The sequence below is a fragment of the Ptiloglossa arizonensis genome, chromosome 5 (assembly GCF_051014685.1).
Source record: "Ptiloglossa arizonensis isolate GNS036 chromosome 5, iyPtiAriz1_principal, whole genome shotgun sequence".
Taxonomy (NCBI): Eukaryota; Metazoa; Arthropoda; class Insecta; order Hymenoptera; family Colletidae; genus Ptiloglossa; species Ptiloglossa arizonensis.
This window is the reverse complement of record NC_135052.1, coordinates 26,637,319-26,652,116: the sequence shown is the minus strand read 5'-3', so window position 1 is coordinate 26,652,116 and position 14,798 is coordinate 26,637,319. Positions and strand designations below refer to the sequence as shown.

The following is a 14,798-nucleotide window of genomic DNA, read 5'->3' as shown; positions in this document are numbered from 1 at the left end:
TATAAATAATTAAATAATTATATAATAGGTATTATTATATATAATAATTATTTAAAAAATATTATATAAATACTAAAATGAAAATTTGTAGAAAGTTGTGTTTATCCGAAAAGAATATCATATTACTACGTTTATTCATTAGTATTTACCTTGATTTGTAGAATGAAATATTTCTTTTATTGGAATAAAATTTTTCTCGTCTCTGGTTTACGAATATTCGACTACAGTCGCTGAGACACTTTCTCAATTGGAAGAACAGTGATCTCATAAGAACTTGAGTCACCAGCACGCAAATTATGATCTCTATTGCTTAATATCTTGTAACCTATTGGGCATATGAGTAAACGACCGAATAGGGGTCAAATATTTGTCGGTACTCTATCTACCTACCCAGTCTCATTAAAATTAATGATCCCCATGCGAGTAATGCTTACAAACTGCGATTTCACAATAGCATGATATGAGTCATTCGTTTAGGCGATACGAAGTCATGATCAACTGTAAAAAAACTTTTATAAAAAGTTCCGGTCGCCAACACTAAATTCCACTTAGGGGCATTCAAAAAAACTATTCTTCGGTTCCTTCGCTACAGTATTTTATTCGTTGAGAGCAAAAGTGGGCAAAATTCTAAACCGGATGAACAAATTTTAATTCGTTGTACGTTTAATGAAACTACAAATTTAAGTCACAGAAGAAATTATATTTTCGCGTTGAACGAACAAAAATTCATCCGAATAAATTACTACACGTTGCTTTTATTCGTCATCTGTTATCGGAATAAAACTCATTTCTAAGAACAGGTGACTCGGAATTGGCGTGCGCGCTGTGTAACGCAAAGGGGGCACGATTCCCGAGCGGTCGTTTCTCGCTTCGAAAGCGAGAGCGAGTCGGAGAAACTGAAAGCGGACGAGAAACAGTACGAGACAGACGTAGTATTATTGCGCGCGAGATGTGAAGTATCGGGCGTCAGAAAACCGGAGCGAGAGAAAGTATCGATGCATTGTCTGTCCCGTACAGACCCCCTGACTCGCTCTCGTTCCATCCCACTCTCGCAGGAACGAATTGAAAACGGTAGAAAGAGAGGTCGGTGTTCATTTCGTCTTGCTCTCGCGTTTGCAGGGTAGAGTGAATCAGAAACGGTCGGAAGGGGCGTCATCTCGCAGCGTTTAGGCCAAACTTGGTTCTCAAGGAAAAAATACTGTATACCTAGCCGTCTCCGTCTACTGCGCGTTTCGCGAACGAGCGATTCGCTCTCCGACTACGGGATATGTATTCGGTCTATAAATAGCGTCGCTCGCCGTATGCGTCGCCCTCTTTCACGTTCGTTCACGCTCGATGGCTTCAACGCCGATCGCGCGTTATTTTTAAAGCGAATGCTCAAACGCGGACGCGTGCGAAACAGTTGATTCCCACTGCAGCCTTTTCGCACGCGTATTCTCCGCGCAACGATTAGTCGCGCGTTTTCTCGACCCTTGGAATCGCTCGATCGCGGAAACGATTACCTACCACCCAGCGATGCTTGCGTCCACGCGTACGAGTCGTGCTCGAATCCGTGCATCGCGAGACCCGCTTCGATCAATTCCTTCGAACGTTAACCTCGAGACATCACTGGATGTGTTTCCAGTTGCAACAGCATCATCAACTTCAACAGCAGATTCTACGCCAACAGTACCAAGCGCAAGAACGACAGCTGGCCGAGCTGCACGAGCAACAGATGCATCAGCTGAAGGTAAGCTGTTCGCGTTCGACGTTCCGTTTCGCGTGACCGAGCATTCTCTAACCCCACCGTTTACCAAACTGTTATATAGTATGCCATACATAACCTGAAACAAGCGTAGTTTATTTAATGGAAACGTTTCGATCATTTGTGTGGACCGTTTTTAATATATAAGATCCAATTGTTTGAGTCTATTTTTCGTATCGGAAAATGAGGGTAAATATGATCTGTAGTGAATTAATGTAAGTTAATTTACAATATGAGAATTTTGGAAAGTCAAGCATGAAAATTGTACATTGAATTAAAATTATAAAGAAGAATTTTGGAAACGTACAATTTGACTATTTAAATAAAATCGAATGCCCTTTTCGCGCTGGAAGTAAAAATGTTACAAGTGTAAATATAAAGTTATAAAAAGATCAGTTGTGTTTTGCTCTTTGTATACAATTTATTTATTTGTATATTTCTAGGTTTCAACAACCAATTTTTACGTGTCGAAGAGGACCCAAACTAAGGGTCGGAACGTTTGTATTAAATAAATTATACCCGGGCAAATCGTACCTGCAATAATTTGTTTCAATTATACCGAACAATTTATTCCACTCAAGATTTCACCTATTAAGGAATAATCAAAATTTCTTAACAATGCGTATACAAAGAGAACAGTGTTACCAATCAAACAATACATTTATTGTTTAACAAATCGGTACTTTTACAAATTATTTTCTTTTCAAAAATAATAAAACGCAAGGGAGCATCGGATCGTACGATACTTCCCACCGAAAGAACCATCTAGCGACGAAAGAATTCGTTCCATGAAAGTGTCGCGAGGTGAAAAGTGCTCCGTGATTGAAAAGAGTTTGGGAAACGCTGTTTCAGCTCATCGTTGTTCCGCGTCCGCATTCTCCTCGATTGGTCTCGGTTTTCCTTGCTCGCGAATCACGACCACACCCCGAGACACGACGAAAACACCCTCGAACACCGTACGACCGCGACGCATCGTCTTCGAACCGTCCCGGTCAAAAGTCCAACGGAATATTCCTTTCGCTCGTAAACGCGATCGGCGCACGACCCGCGACGCGACCGCGCGAATGAGAACGACACAGCCGTTGGAAAGAATAGACGGTACTCGTCCGACGGGAGAAGGAGTTGTGAGCGGGATCTGTGACGCTCTCCCCTCTTTCTCCCACCCTCTCCTGCACCGTCGCATAGTGGCCGAATATTATTTGTACATTTAGACGAAATATTTAAATATCGAATTTTTTTTAGAAATTATGAAAATTCTTGGAATAGACGCGAAGCAAAAAAATTGAAAGTAAAATTACCAACGACGAGAAATGAACTGGTACTGTACTGGGCACGAATTTGATACAAAGTGAGGTTATAAAAAATATTTTTCCCATAGTTGGTTGTTGAATATTAACCACGAATATCTGATTTTTATATTCAGCGAAGATTTCCGGTACGAATGATAGGGAAGAAGGTGTAAACTTTTTTCTTCTCATTGATATTTAATTATTAAAAAATGTTTGCGTTCCACTTAATAAACTCGGAAGAATATTCGATTAGTTTAAACGGACTGTTTGATTCCCGCTTTGTTCCGTGATCGTTACACAATCGTTTTAAGGAATATTTATTTATCGTACGTTAACCGTAGTTCGACTTGGCTCGTGCAGCCTTCGTACAGGATGAACCACATGACTCATCTAAGCCGTATCGTTTTTGTTCTTAGTGTACGGATGGAAATTTTATTACCATGGGAAGACATGGTTCAGAAGGTTCGTCAAGGTGATAACATTACATCTTTTATGGGGCTTCTTTTGTGCAAGTTTTCAAGTTAACCTTCAATTTCTTCAGTGTCCAATTCTGTTGCTCTTTCTGCCTATCATTTACCAGGCATTAAGAACCACATCGTCGAGCTGTAACGACATAACCTTCAAACGAACTCGACTTCCAGTATTGTATTGTCGAACGGATGTCAACAGTTTCCAAAGTGTAAATGTAAAACATTTACTCCGGTAAAGTCACCATGGAAGATGTAATGAACATGTTTTTTTGTACCTTACGATTCTCCGATTATTATTAACGTAATTATCGCAATAAACCGCACCGATCACCGAATAAAATTTCATCGCAAAATTTATCCCCTCTCTGTCATCCCATCGATTCGAACGATGGTTCTGATCCGAGTTTTGAACACGATACCACGTTTTATAGCGATTAAAGTAACTACATGTCTATAGCCACTTTGTTATCATTTTAAACCAATCTACTTAGAAAAATACACAAATTTTATTATCTCTTTTTTTTCTCTTTAAACCAATCTACTTAGAAAAATACACAAATTTTATTATCCCATTTTTTTTCCTTTTAAACCAATTTACTTACAAAAATACACAAATTTTATTATCCCATTTTTTTCCCTTTTAAACCAATCTACTTAGAAAAATACACAAATTTTATTATCTCATTTTTTTTCCTTTTAAACCAATCTACTTAGAAAAATACACAAATTTTATTATCTCATTTTTTCTTTTTTTCATTCGCGAATGTCTCGCTCGTTGAACCTAACCATTAGTAAATTTCAAAACCAACGAAACTATGGCGAAAAAGATCCATAAATATCCTTTTTGTAATTTTATCCGGCCAGAGTGTTAAAATTAGCCACTGTGCGTCGGGGTCTTTTTTTGTTCGCAGGAGAAACAGATGAGACGCGATTTAAAAAAATAAAAAAATACAAACAAACTATCGGTTCGGTTTTCTGCCGTAGCTATGGGAGCAGCAAAAACAACTGGAGGAACAGAGGAGGGAGAAGGAGAGACTCGAGGCTCTTAGGAAGAAGGACAAGCACGACCATAGCGCGATCGCCTCGACAGAGGTCAAACAACGGCTTCAGGTACTTGGATGTCGTGTGGGGGTCGATCGTTTCGGCTCGACCGTACTCGAGCGAGCGGTGGCTTTCGTCCAAGGGGGGTAATATGAGAACACATATATTAATTTTCCAAAGTACGGTAATTCCCGCTTTCAAGTGATAATTTTTACTCGGAACGCAAGTAACGGTAACCATCCCGAGACGAGAGTGATAAGATACGTAGGCGATATCGAATTTCATCCTCTAATGGAAAATAAAAATGTTTATACGTGTCGTTGTATATCTTCACGATAGTATTATCAGCGAGCTGGGCCAAGTTTTCCCGATGAAAATCAAATCCAAACACGATCTCGTTTTCGACTGTTTCTAATTATACGCGATTGTAAATTTTTTTATACGATTAAAACGTACAATTGAAAATAATCGTTTACATAAGATTGTGTTTCGACACACTCTCGTTGAGCGTGATCTCTTAAATGTGTAATGAAAAAAAAAAAAAATAAAAATACTTTTTCCATTAGTTTGAAATTTCCACTGCCGCACACGCACGTAACATGAGATTCATTCTCTGTCTCGCTCACTCTCGCTGTATCCTATACGCTTTCATCGTCGCACACAAAGCTGGGCCTCGAGTCGAGATATAAATCGCTACACACACCCCGCTTTCAAGTGAACTGGCGGGCCTGATTTTATCATTTGAAAGCGTAAATTACTTTGTGCACAAATAAAGTGTATTTAATTAGACCATTTGAGTTTCATTCGCTAATGAACATTGAACATTTCTACATTTGTCGTTATATTTTTATGAACGTATTACGAATGAATTTGCGAAGTTCTCCCGAAAAAAAATAAGTCCAAACACGATCAAGTTCCGACCATTTTAATTATACGTGGCTGAATGCTTTTAAAAAAATTATTTGCACAATGTGTAATTAAAAATAGTCTGAATAAAGTCACGTTTGGATTAATTTTTATCGCGCGAATCTTACCCAAATTTGTCGGTAATACTCTCACGAAGGTATAATAAAAAAAAAAAAATATAGAAATGTAAATATTCGTTAGAGAATAGAATTCGACCCCGCTTACATGTCTCGACGCTCAGGTTCGCGAGTCGACGAGGTTGTTCGTGCTGAATAAACGTAAAAAGTGGATGATGGTCGATTTCGTTACTTGAATTCGGTATAAAAAAAAATTGTCACGCGATAGCAGGAATTACTCGATTACGGGATTGGATTCGTGATTCGTGAATTACGCGCGTGGAAATTGAGATTGAACGTGGGTTAGATTAGGTTAGACGGAGAAAGGGGACTGTTGCGCGCGAGTACTCGCTGAGAAAAGTACCTTGCACGGTTTCAGAGCTTCCTCGTGAACAAGAAGCAAAGGGAGGCCGCAGCCGCCGCAAATGGAGCCGTACCTGGTACACCCGGATACAGGAGCTGGTGAGATTTTCTCGAGATTGATGAATCTCATTCACGAGTTCTCCCGTCCTCGGTATTCGATTTCCTCCTCGAGTACATCTTCGTACAAACGCGCTGCAACTCGTTCATTTCTTCCTATTCTGTTTCTCGAGCTATGCTGTGTCCGATTAGAAGGACTGCGGGTAAACAAAGCTACGTGATCGTGACGAGGACCGAAATAGCAAAAGGAACTATGCCCCGAATGGATACAGATAGAATAAAATTTATGCAGATTTTGATTCGTACGTAATAGTAGATTTTCTAATTTCCTAATTAGAGCCCTGTAATTGTTTTTCCAATCTCTTAACAATCTGGTACATTGAAAAGTGCACACGGACGAGATGGACCGTTATAAATAAGAAAATCGTTCTTTCGTTGCTACTAATTTCGATATAAAGGAGTAAATATTTTGTCGATCAAACGTAAATTGTGTAAGAAATTCAGTACCCCGAGTGTGGCGTGCAGAGTTACAAATTAATCGTAAGTACGTCGGACCTACGGTACGCTTCTGGCCAGGAACGCGAGCGAGCCAATGACATTCCCCCGCGATCACGTGGTTTTGTTTACTGCAGTCCTCCTTTGAGTCGAACGTAGCGCGGTCGTGCGTCGCGCAACGCAATGATCGACCGCGGGATGTACTCGAGCACTCGAGCTCGAGCCGAGTGACTATGGACGCTCGATCGGCCGAGCCTACGACACGATACGGACTGAACAAGAAGTCGGGAATTTGTTGTTGACTAGGTTGCAACCGCAAACGGAATCGGCGGGCACCGCGAACGCTTCGCATCCCTACCGGATGCCACAGATGCTTCAGGAAAAATTTGCCGATGATTTCCCCCTACGAAAAACAGGTACATATACGCGCAAACGTGCACATACGTGTCGTACGAAATATATCCCGTGGTGTCGAGTGATACGCATACTTGGTGAAAGGTAGTTTCTCTTTATCTCTCTCTCTCACACTCTCTCTCTTTCTTTCTCTCTCTCTCTATTTCTCTCTCTATGTGTGCCTATGTACGGTAGAATGCCTACTAAAGCATGGTTTTTTGCGATCCAACGATCTTGCCTGTCGAATATGCTGTCCCGTGTCCAATGAAAATTTTATCGAGACGCGTAGCCGGCAAAAACTTGATTGACCCCCTCGGAAGCTCCTTCCCGGAAAGCGCTCGTGGAGCGAGCGAACGAGCGTGTTGGTACTCAACATTTTCGCGAACCAGTTGCGCGCGCTAGATAGCGCCACAGTTGACCAGAATTCATTCTCAGCGCGGGAAAAATAATGGACTGATTTGACTCGTAACTACACCTTAAAAAATATTCAAATCACGTGATTTATAAATCGAATTCATCTTTAAAAGACAGGACATACTAAGTTTAAAGAGAGCTTTTCTTCAAAATTCGATATTTATATTATAATAATTTGCGTTGCATATAAGTAACAATTGTAATTTGACTCGTAAGTCCACCGTTACGAAACAAGAAAGATGAATACCATAATTGATTTAATTATTTATCATTAACTTAACGATAATCTTTTGATAAAATAAAAATAGATGTGCAAAAAAGAAGCATGACCAATAAGAAAAAGTACAACAGCAGATGTACACAGATGAATGATATAATAAATACAGTAAAAATAGATACAATGAGATAAAGTAGGATACAAGCCAAGAAATAGATGTCAAGATATATTAATATAACCTAATTAGAGCAAATGCTATTAATAACAAGTAGTCTAAAAGAGTGCTAGGGAGAATTGAACAGCCCGATGTTACAAAATCCATTAGCGTTAATATATAAAGATTTAACGGAACGATAACGTTACGTGGAAATAATCTCGTGACATACAGAAAAATTAATGAAATTACTTGTCCAAGGTGTAGGTAATGGTGAAAGATCAGTTGGTCATTTTGGCGTGCCACAAATACATTCTGGGTAACTGTGGCGCCATCTGCAAACGCGTGAACTATTCGCAAGAAATTTTACCAGCGCGTTCGTCCTCCACCTCCTCGATGCTTCTCTGTCTATTCTCTAACATCTTTTCGAGCTCTTTCGCTCCGTTGCTTTCCGCTTCCCCACCGACCACCTATTCCCGTTTCTTCTCTCTCGATCCTGGAACGCTCTCCCGGCTTCTCCCTCCCGGCATTAGTTCCGTTTCCGCGACCGCCACCACCGTATTACTATCCGGCCCGTTACGACGACAACCAACAACTAACCCTGGCTAAAATTGGCCAGCCTCGGAGCCGAACCTGCTGAAGGTGCGACTAAAGCAACGCGTGGAGAGGAACATGGCCGCCTCGAGAAACTCACCCCTGATGGCACGCCGGAAGGATCGCCTGCTGTCGCACCTCAAGCGGAAATCACTGCTAGCAAGTACGTCCTACGATCGAGCTTAATCGATGATTCGTTCGATTGTCGAATATACCGACACGTCCTTGCGTGAGCATTAGCAGAACGGTTCTTTGCACCCGTGTTTTCGATTAATCGATCGTTGATTTTTGCCTTTTTTTGCCAGTGTCCAGTAACAGCATGACGACAAACAAAAAAAACCGTTATCGATTAACATTTCAAACGAGAGTATCGCTGAGTGCGTCGCGTCCCCCGTAACGTTCCACAGCGTCGCGTCTAAATCTTTTACTGTTGTTGTTAACGTCTTTGTTACGCAAAATCTAGAGGCACGGGGATACACGAATGTGAAACAAATAACAAGAATTACGTAAGCGCGTACGAGGCGAGGTGCAGCTTAAATCAGGGACGGGCACGTTTGAATGATTTTGTAATTGAAATAAATTTAAAATACGGAACGCATGTATCGAATGCTCGAAACACGTGACGAATAATCTCACATTACGTATTCTGTACTGGTAAAATATTAGCGTACGCCAGTATTTTTTATTCAATCGTACCGTTGAGTATTAAATACACCTGGTGAATTGTACTCGATATATCGTCAAATACCGAATACACTGCATTATATTCGGTGTTTGAGTAATAAAGCTTATTCCTCCTTGATGGATAAATATATAAGCAATACTTGGTTCGCGCGAAACGATCGAAATGTTATTTGTTATCTAGATAAAATCTACCAAACACCGAAATCGGATAAAATAATACTCAATAGAATATTGAATATAAAATGCTAATACGGTCGGTATTCACCAGTTACAAAGTACTACGATAAACACAGGTACTGAATACAATATTTTTAAGCATTCGACTACGAAAGAAACACAAATTAGTGCAGTTTCGAAAATACATTTCGCCCGTACCTGAGCTTCGAAGTTGTTATTAAACACCTAACCTCGATTAAAATCTAACCTTGGCTTACCTAAAATTTACCCTCGACGACACGATCACCGATGTTCGCCGAGGCAGCGATATCTGTGTTCCATCGAGCGAATCGAAACAAAGGGAAAGGAAAACGTTTGCGGAACGGTGCACGCGACGCATCCTCACTGAACGGAATTCGGGACGGGAGAGAGAAAACAAAAAAAAAAAGAAACAAATTGAGAACTCGCTTTCTCGAATTCCGAATCTCGGTCGCGCGCGGCACGTTGCAGGCACACTCGCGCGACGCTTACCGCCGCTCGCCTGATCGAAACTTTTCCAGATTCTAGCAGTAACCCGGAGTCTGGGCCTAATTCGCCGCCGACCGTCAACAATTCTCAAGCGAGCCCCACTGCGGGCAACAACGCGGCGGCGATTCAAGAAGTGAGTATGCGCGCGCAACCTCGGTCCAGCGGCCGCCGCGTCACCGATCGTATGATTCTATCGACGAATCTCTTTCGCACGTTCGCAGGAGACAGAGAATACCGCGTACGGCGGACCGTTAACCAGCGGCAGCCAGCAAGGCAGCCTTTCCGACCTTTCGTTATTCAGCTCGCCGTCCATGCCGAATATCTCGCTAGGTAGACCACACGTTCCATCCGGAACCGGCACGGTGAGTCTCCGAATTCATACGTCGCGCCGGAACACTTTATCATTGTTATTAATACGAACTGCTTATTTTACTTTGAAGAAAACACATTGAAAATGTAAAAACGTTTCATCGCCAAAAGATGAAAACGGTAGTTCGTGGATCAGAGATAATGCCTCAGTAGCTTTCTAGCGTAAAAATGATAAATATTCCGAAGGTAAATTTGAATAATTATTTTCACCAAAAAATATTGATAAATTCGAAAATGCGAAGCAAAGAAAAAAAAATGAATAATTGTTTTTTAAGAAATTATGATTATTTAATTACATTTATATGCTATGAACAAATTTTATTGGAAAAAATTAAATGGTTCCGAGTGATGCATAACGTGGTAAGCGCGTCTTATTCACGAACGCAGTCGAGTCGTAACGTAAACACAAGTACAGAAAATACGTGTGTTTAAAATTTATATAGCCCGACCGTGTAAAAGCAATGTTTCAATTGCGCATGCGCGATCGGTTGGTGTAATCGGCTCGTAATTCCGTCTCCCTCCACTTCCCATCGCGTTCTAGGCGCTGGACGCTGTTACTATGGTCCCGCCTCAATTACCCCCACCAAAACACAGCGCTCATCTGCGCAAGCGGGACACGCCTCCAGGTTGGGCTTCGCTGTCTCAGTCGTCGGGACAATGGCAACGGCGCGTCATCGCTTCTTTTCATACAGTGCAGGTACTGTCCGAAGCAACCGTGCCTGGACAACACCTGCATCGTTCGGTAGACGAAGCTACCAAAACCTCTTCCACTCTGGCAGGAGTGACCTGACAACCCTTACAGTCCCAGAAGTAGACTAGGCCAGCTGTTGCTGCCACTGTAACAACATGGACTGTCCGGCCTGGCGCTTGAGAACTTCAATCTCGCGTCCTGCCAGAACCTCCCCCCGCTCATGGGACTCCCAACGATTGTTGCAATAATAGTCCCCGATAGGACTGTCTTATAACCGTGAGCTATAAGGCCATTTATGAACACAGCGTAGCAGTGTCATGCTGCAGCAGGAGGTAGCTAGGTCACTTGCTCGAACAGTACCGTGTAGATGTGATAAATCCGGTTATTTGGATTCTCTTCGAATTGTTTTCTCTTGTATGTACAGCGTGTCCATAATCGGCTCCGACCAGATGACATTTAGAGGACAATATTCTACGTTCTGTTGTTTATTCTCTTAAAAATTTAGCTTTCCTTCCAATCTTGCACATACGAGTCAGTATTTCACTCTTTCGTTCCTGGAAACTATAGTTAACATTTGTGTGAAGATCTGTGGGTCCTAAGGTTCACTATAGTCGGCAATCATTTATCCTCTAGGTCCTAGGATCCACTATAGTCGGCAACCATTTACTCTGTGAGTCTTAGGGTCGACTATAGTCGGCAACCATGTTGTATCCAGTGGGTCCTAGCGACGACTGTAGTTGGCAACCATGCGAAGACCTGCAAGTCTTAACACCGATTACAGTTGGCTATGGTCCACGGTCCTAACGCCCACTGTAGTCAGATGTATATGTCCACGTAACGAGTAGTCGATCCTAGTGTCACGTGATGCACTCGGGATAAACTTCTGAGCCCAGAAAAAAACCATTTGCGTTAAAACGAAACGGTCGAGTCCTAAAGAATTCTTTTGTCCACAGACCGGCACCAAGTTGGCGACCGTCTCCGAGGCGGAGGTACGAGCTGCGTTCACAGCGCGACTAGGAATGCCCCTCACCGATCAGATGCTGCCCGGAACCTTGCCATTCTACCCGTCGTTGACTGTGATCGAGAGGGAGCCGCCCACGGCCGGTTACGTTCACAAGCAGATGCAGAATCTGGAGCATCCGTCGGTAACGAATAGGCAACACCCGGCTGCGGTTTATTATAGTGCCGCGGCGGCGTCAGCGTCGGCGTCGGGCTCGGCGTCAGCGTCTGCATCGCCCATCACGGACACGCAAGTAGCGCACGCGAGGCTGCAAAAGGCTGGTCACCGGCCTTTAGGTAGTATGTTCTCTCTTTCTTGCTGGCAGCCGATTTTCTAATGCGCGTGACACGTGTCGTCGGGTGTGCGCAATCGAACGATCCCCGCGGGGCAAGGATTCGCTGTCGCGGTACCTCGAGGAAATAAAGAACTTGAAGAAGAGCAATCTGAGACAACCGATGTAGTACTACACGGCTGTCAAGTCACCTGGACAACACGTTTATCTTTAAAGTTGGAAAAAAATGCACCAGGACATGGAAGTTTGACCTCATGGAGGACAGAGCGTTGGTGACGTTTGGTACTTTTGGTTCCAGGTGTAAGCACCGAGGTTATTGTTTTCTTCTTAAACGGAATTTTCTTCTTAAACTTATTTTTGTGACTTCTGACAGAGGTGCCTGAAACAAATATAATAAGTTACAGTTTCAAGGTCGTGCAAAGTCATCCAAAAGGCATTTACAGAAGGAAATATAATGTTCGTGTCCAAGTTCGAGTTTTGAAAATTGTGTCTTTTCACTTGGAACTAAAAAAGCGTCACTTACCTTCCCGGATGGTAAAACAACCTTTGTCTATATTTATGTTTAAAACAACTTTCGTATCTCTCTTCGGAGAACTGACGAGGATTTGCGAAGGATTCGTACGTTGTCGTTCGTAAATAATAGACGCGAGTAAAATTACTAAATTGCAATACACCGGTTCGATCACGATGACTGAAATCCCGTGACAACGATGGGTATTTGAGACAGTGAGGTGAACACGGCTCGAGGGATCGTTTCAAGTGCGCGCCGCCTTCTGGCAAGCACACGCGCAGCGAACCATTCGTTGGCAAGAACCACTCAACAACGTTCGTTTTTCGTTCCTGTAGGTAGAACCCAGTCCGCCCCGTTACCGTTGGGGCATCCGATGCTGCAAAGCGGCGGCATGATCGCTCCGCAGACGCACTATGAGGAGTACCTGGCGGAGAAACAGCTGCACGACCAACAGCAGGCGCACAATTACCTGAAACAGCAGATCCGTCAGACAGTGTTGACCCGGGTCGGGTCACGCGGTCAGGCGAATCAATTGGACGAAGCTCCGGAGTCGGAGGAGTCCGAGGTGATAGATCTGACAGGTGGAAAGAAGGATCTGTCGGAGGAGAGCGAGATTTCCAAACAACAACGGGACCGGGAGCAGTTCCTTCAACAGCAGAGGGATCTCATGATGAGGCATACCTTGCAAGCCTCGAATGAGTCCACGGCCTATAGCGGAAGTGGCGGTGGCAGCGGGAGCAGGAGCAGCCAACCGTGCGCCAGACCACTGTCCAGGGCGCTCTCAAGTCCGTTGGTTCACTTGGGTGAGTCAGTAATTAACAATGTCGCGTGTCGACCAGCGATAAATAAATGGATAGGTATGTTGAAGAAGTCCCTTGAAAGTCCTGGGCTAGGTGACGTGTGGTTCGTTACAGTCCTCTTACCAAAAGGCACCACCTCCACTCTGTGGTGAGATTCTTCTGATAGTGTCCGTAATCTTCGACACTAGGATGTCAAGTCATAGGTGTACAATTTGAAAGACCCAACGTAGACATCAGCCAGTCGCTAAAAGTATTTAGATGCACTCGTCTTCTTTTAAGATTAAATATAACCTGGAAAGTTATGTTATAAATTCATCAATGGCAGATTATCGACTATATTCTCTGGAATAGTACTATCCTTTCGGATCATAAAATGCGGTAACTCCTTGTTAAATGGTCACCTTCGTCCCTCGATAAAACGCACAGAATCATTTCCATTATTGTTTCCAAAATTGAATACCGCTACCGGAACAAATTCCGAAACATTTTTGAACTCTCGTAGAAAAGAGAAAGACGACAAAAGCAGTAATATTACTCTGCACGTGCAGGTCCTCAGGCCACCGGATCCGCCGCCGCTGATTTATTCGCGCGAGCATCTTCCCACCGACCCACCACCGGCTTGGCCTACGATCCGCTGATGCTGAAGCACGCGTGCGTTTGCGGCGAGACGGTACGGGGCCATCCCGAGCACGGTGGCAGGTTGCAGAGTGTATGGGCCCGACTGTCGGAAACAGGCTTGCTACAAAGATGCGATCGGATACGATCGCGTAAAGCAACGCTCGAAGAGATTCAAACGTGTCACAGCGAGGCGCACGCTCTACTCTTCGGTGAGTCCTCCCGCGAACCGCGTCGCCAGCTCTCCCCACTTCCCACCCTTCCCACGTAGCCCGAACCCTTTCCTCGCTCCCTCCACGTCCCCCGTGTCACCCGTCCTGCATTCCGCGTACCGCCTCTCTCTCCCCACACTCCTTCACGAGTCTTCTCCCCAGTCACCCACGGCGCTTCGATTTCCTCGTTAGCGACAGGGGTAGAGAGTAAAGTGTGCTTCGCGCAGGGACGAATCCGATGAACCGACAAAAGTTGGACGTGTCGAAGCTCTCTCAACTACCGATCAAGAGTTTCGTTCGACTGCCTTGCGGCGGAGTGGGCGTCGATTCCGACACTACGTGGAACGAACTGAATACCGCGCCGGCCGCCAGAATGGCCGTAGGCTGCGTCGTCGATCTGGCCCTTAAAACCGCCTTGGGCGACATTAAGAACGGCTTCGCCGTTGTACGACCGCCGGGACATCACGCCGAAACCAATCAAGCCATGGGTTTCTGCTTCTTCAACTCAATCGCGATCGCTGCGCGGTTGCTCCAGCAAAAGCTCGATGTTCGGAAAATCTTGATTTTGGATTGGGTAAGAGTCCATTCGCCTCTCCCCCCGCCTCCTCCTTGCGCTCAGTGGGATGGGTTTGGGAACACTGCTCGAGTGATCGAGAAGGATTGGATGTCTGGATATCGTGGGTAGTC

At 43.9% G+C, this 14,798-nt stretch overlaps 2 protein-coding genes across 17 annotated transcripts in view; one reads left to right on the top strand and one right to left on the bottom strand.

Annotated features, from left to right (window-relative positions):
* The window catches only part of Hdac4 (histone deacetylase 4), a 68,458-nt gene that overhangs the window by 47,380 nt on the left and 6,280 nt on the right, over positions 1 to 14,798 (top strand). For 8 of the 15 annotated variants that reach the window (XM_076313173.1, XM_076313174.1, XM_076313171.1 and 5 more), the window contains 12 exons: positions 1,625 to 1,729; positions 4,488 to 4,613; positions 5,946 to 6,028; positions 6,788 to 6,897; positions 8,279 to 8,416; positions 9,654 to 9,754; positions 9,843 to 9,983; positions 10,532 to 10,687; positions 11,635 to 11,980; positions 12,820 to 13,287; positions 13,833 to 14,111; positions 14,339 to 14,685. In XM_076313173.1, the coding sequence (XP_076169288.1) occupies positions 1,625 to 1,729; positions 4,488 to 4,613; positions 5,946 to 6,028; positions 6,788 to 6,897; positions 8,279 to 8,416; positions 9,654 to 9,754; positions 9,843 to 9,983; positions 10,532 to 10,687; positions 11,635 to 11,980; positions 12,820 to 13,287; positions 13,833 to 14,111; positions 14,339 to 14,685 (2,400 nt within the window). Of the gene's footprint in view, positions 1 to 1,624; positions 1,730 to 4,487; positions 4,691 to 5,945; positions 6,029 to 6,787; positions 6,898 to 8,278; positions 8,417 to 9,653; positions 9,755 to 9,842; positions 9,984 to 10,531; positions 10,688 to 11,634; positions 11,981 to 12,819; positions 13,288 to 13,832; positions 14,112 to 14,338; positions 14,686 to 14,798 lie in introns of those variants that run through there. The other 7 variants (XM_076313182.1, XM_076313183.1, XM_076313176.1 and 4 more) reach the window with 6 other exon arrangements.
* Positions 124 to 9,694, bottom strand: LOC143147689 (uncharacterized). 2 transcript variants are annotated; one of them, XR_012992320.1, is made up of 2 exons: positions 9,372 to 9,694; positions 124 to 1,823 (listed from the first exon to the last, which is right to left on the bottom strand). XR_012992320.1 is itself a non-coding variant. In XM_076313201.1 (2 exons), exon 1 carries the CDS (start codon positions 2,925 to 2,927, stop codon positions 2,598 to 2,600), a length of 330 nt encoding a protein of 109 aa, XP_076169316.1. In that variant the 5' UTR covers positions 2,928 to 3,326; the 3' UTR covers positions 127 to 1,823; positions 2,498 to 2,597. The 2 variants fall into 2 exon arrangements, 1 of the variants encoding a protein (XP_076169316.1); XM_076313201.1 differs by lacking the exon at positions 9,372 to 9,694 and adding an exon at positions 2,498 to 3,326 and having other exon boundaries at positions 127 to 1,823.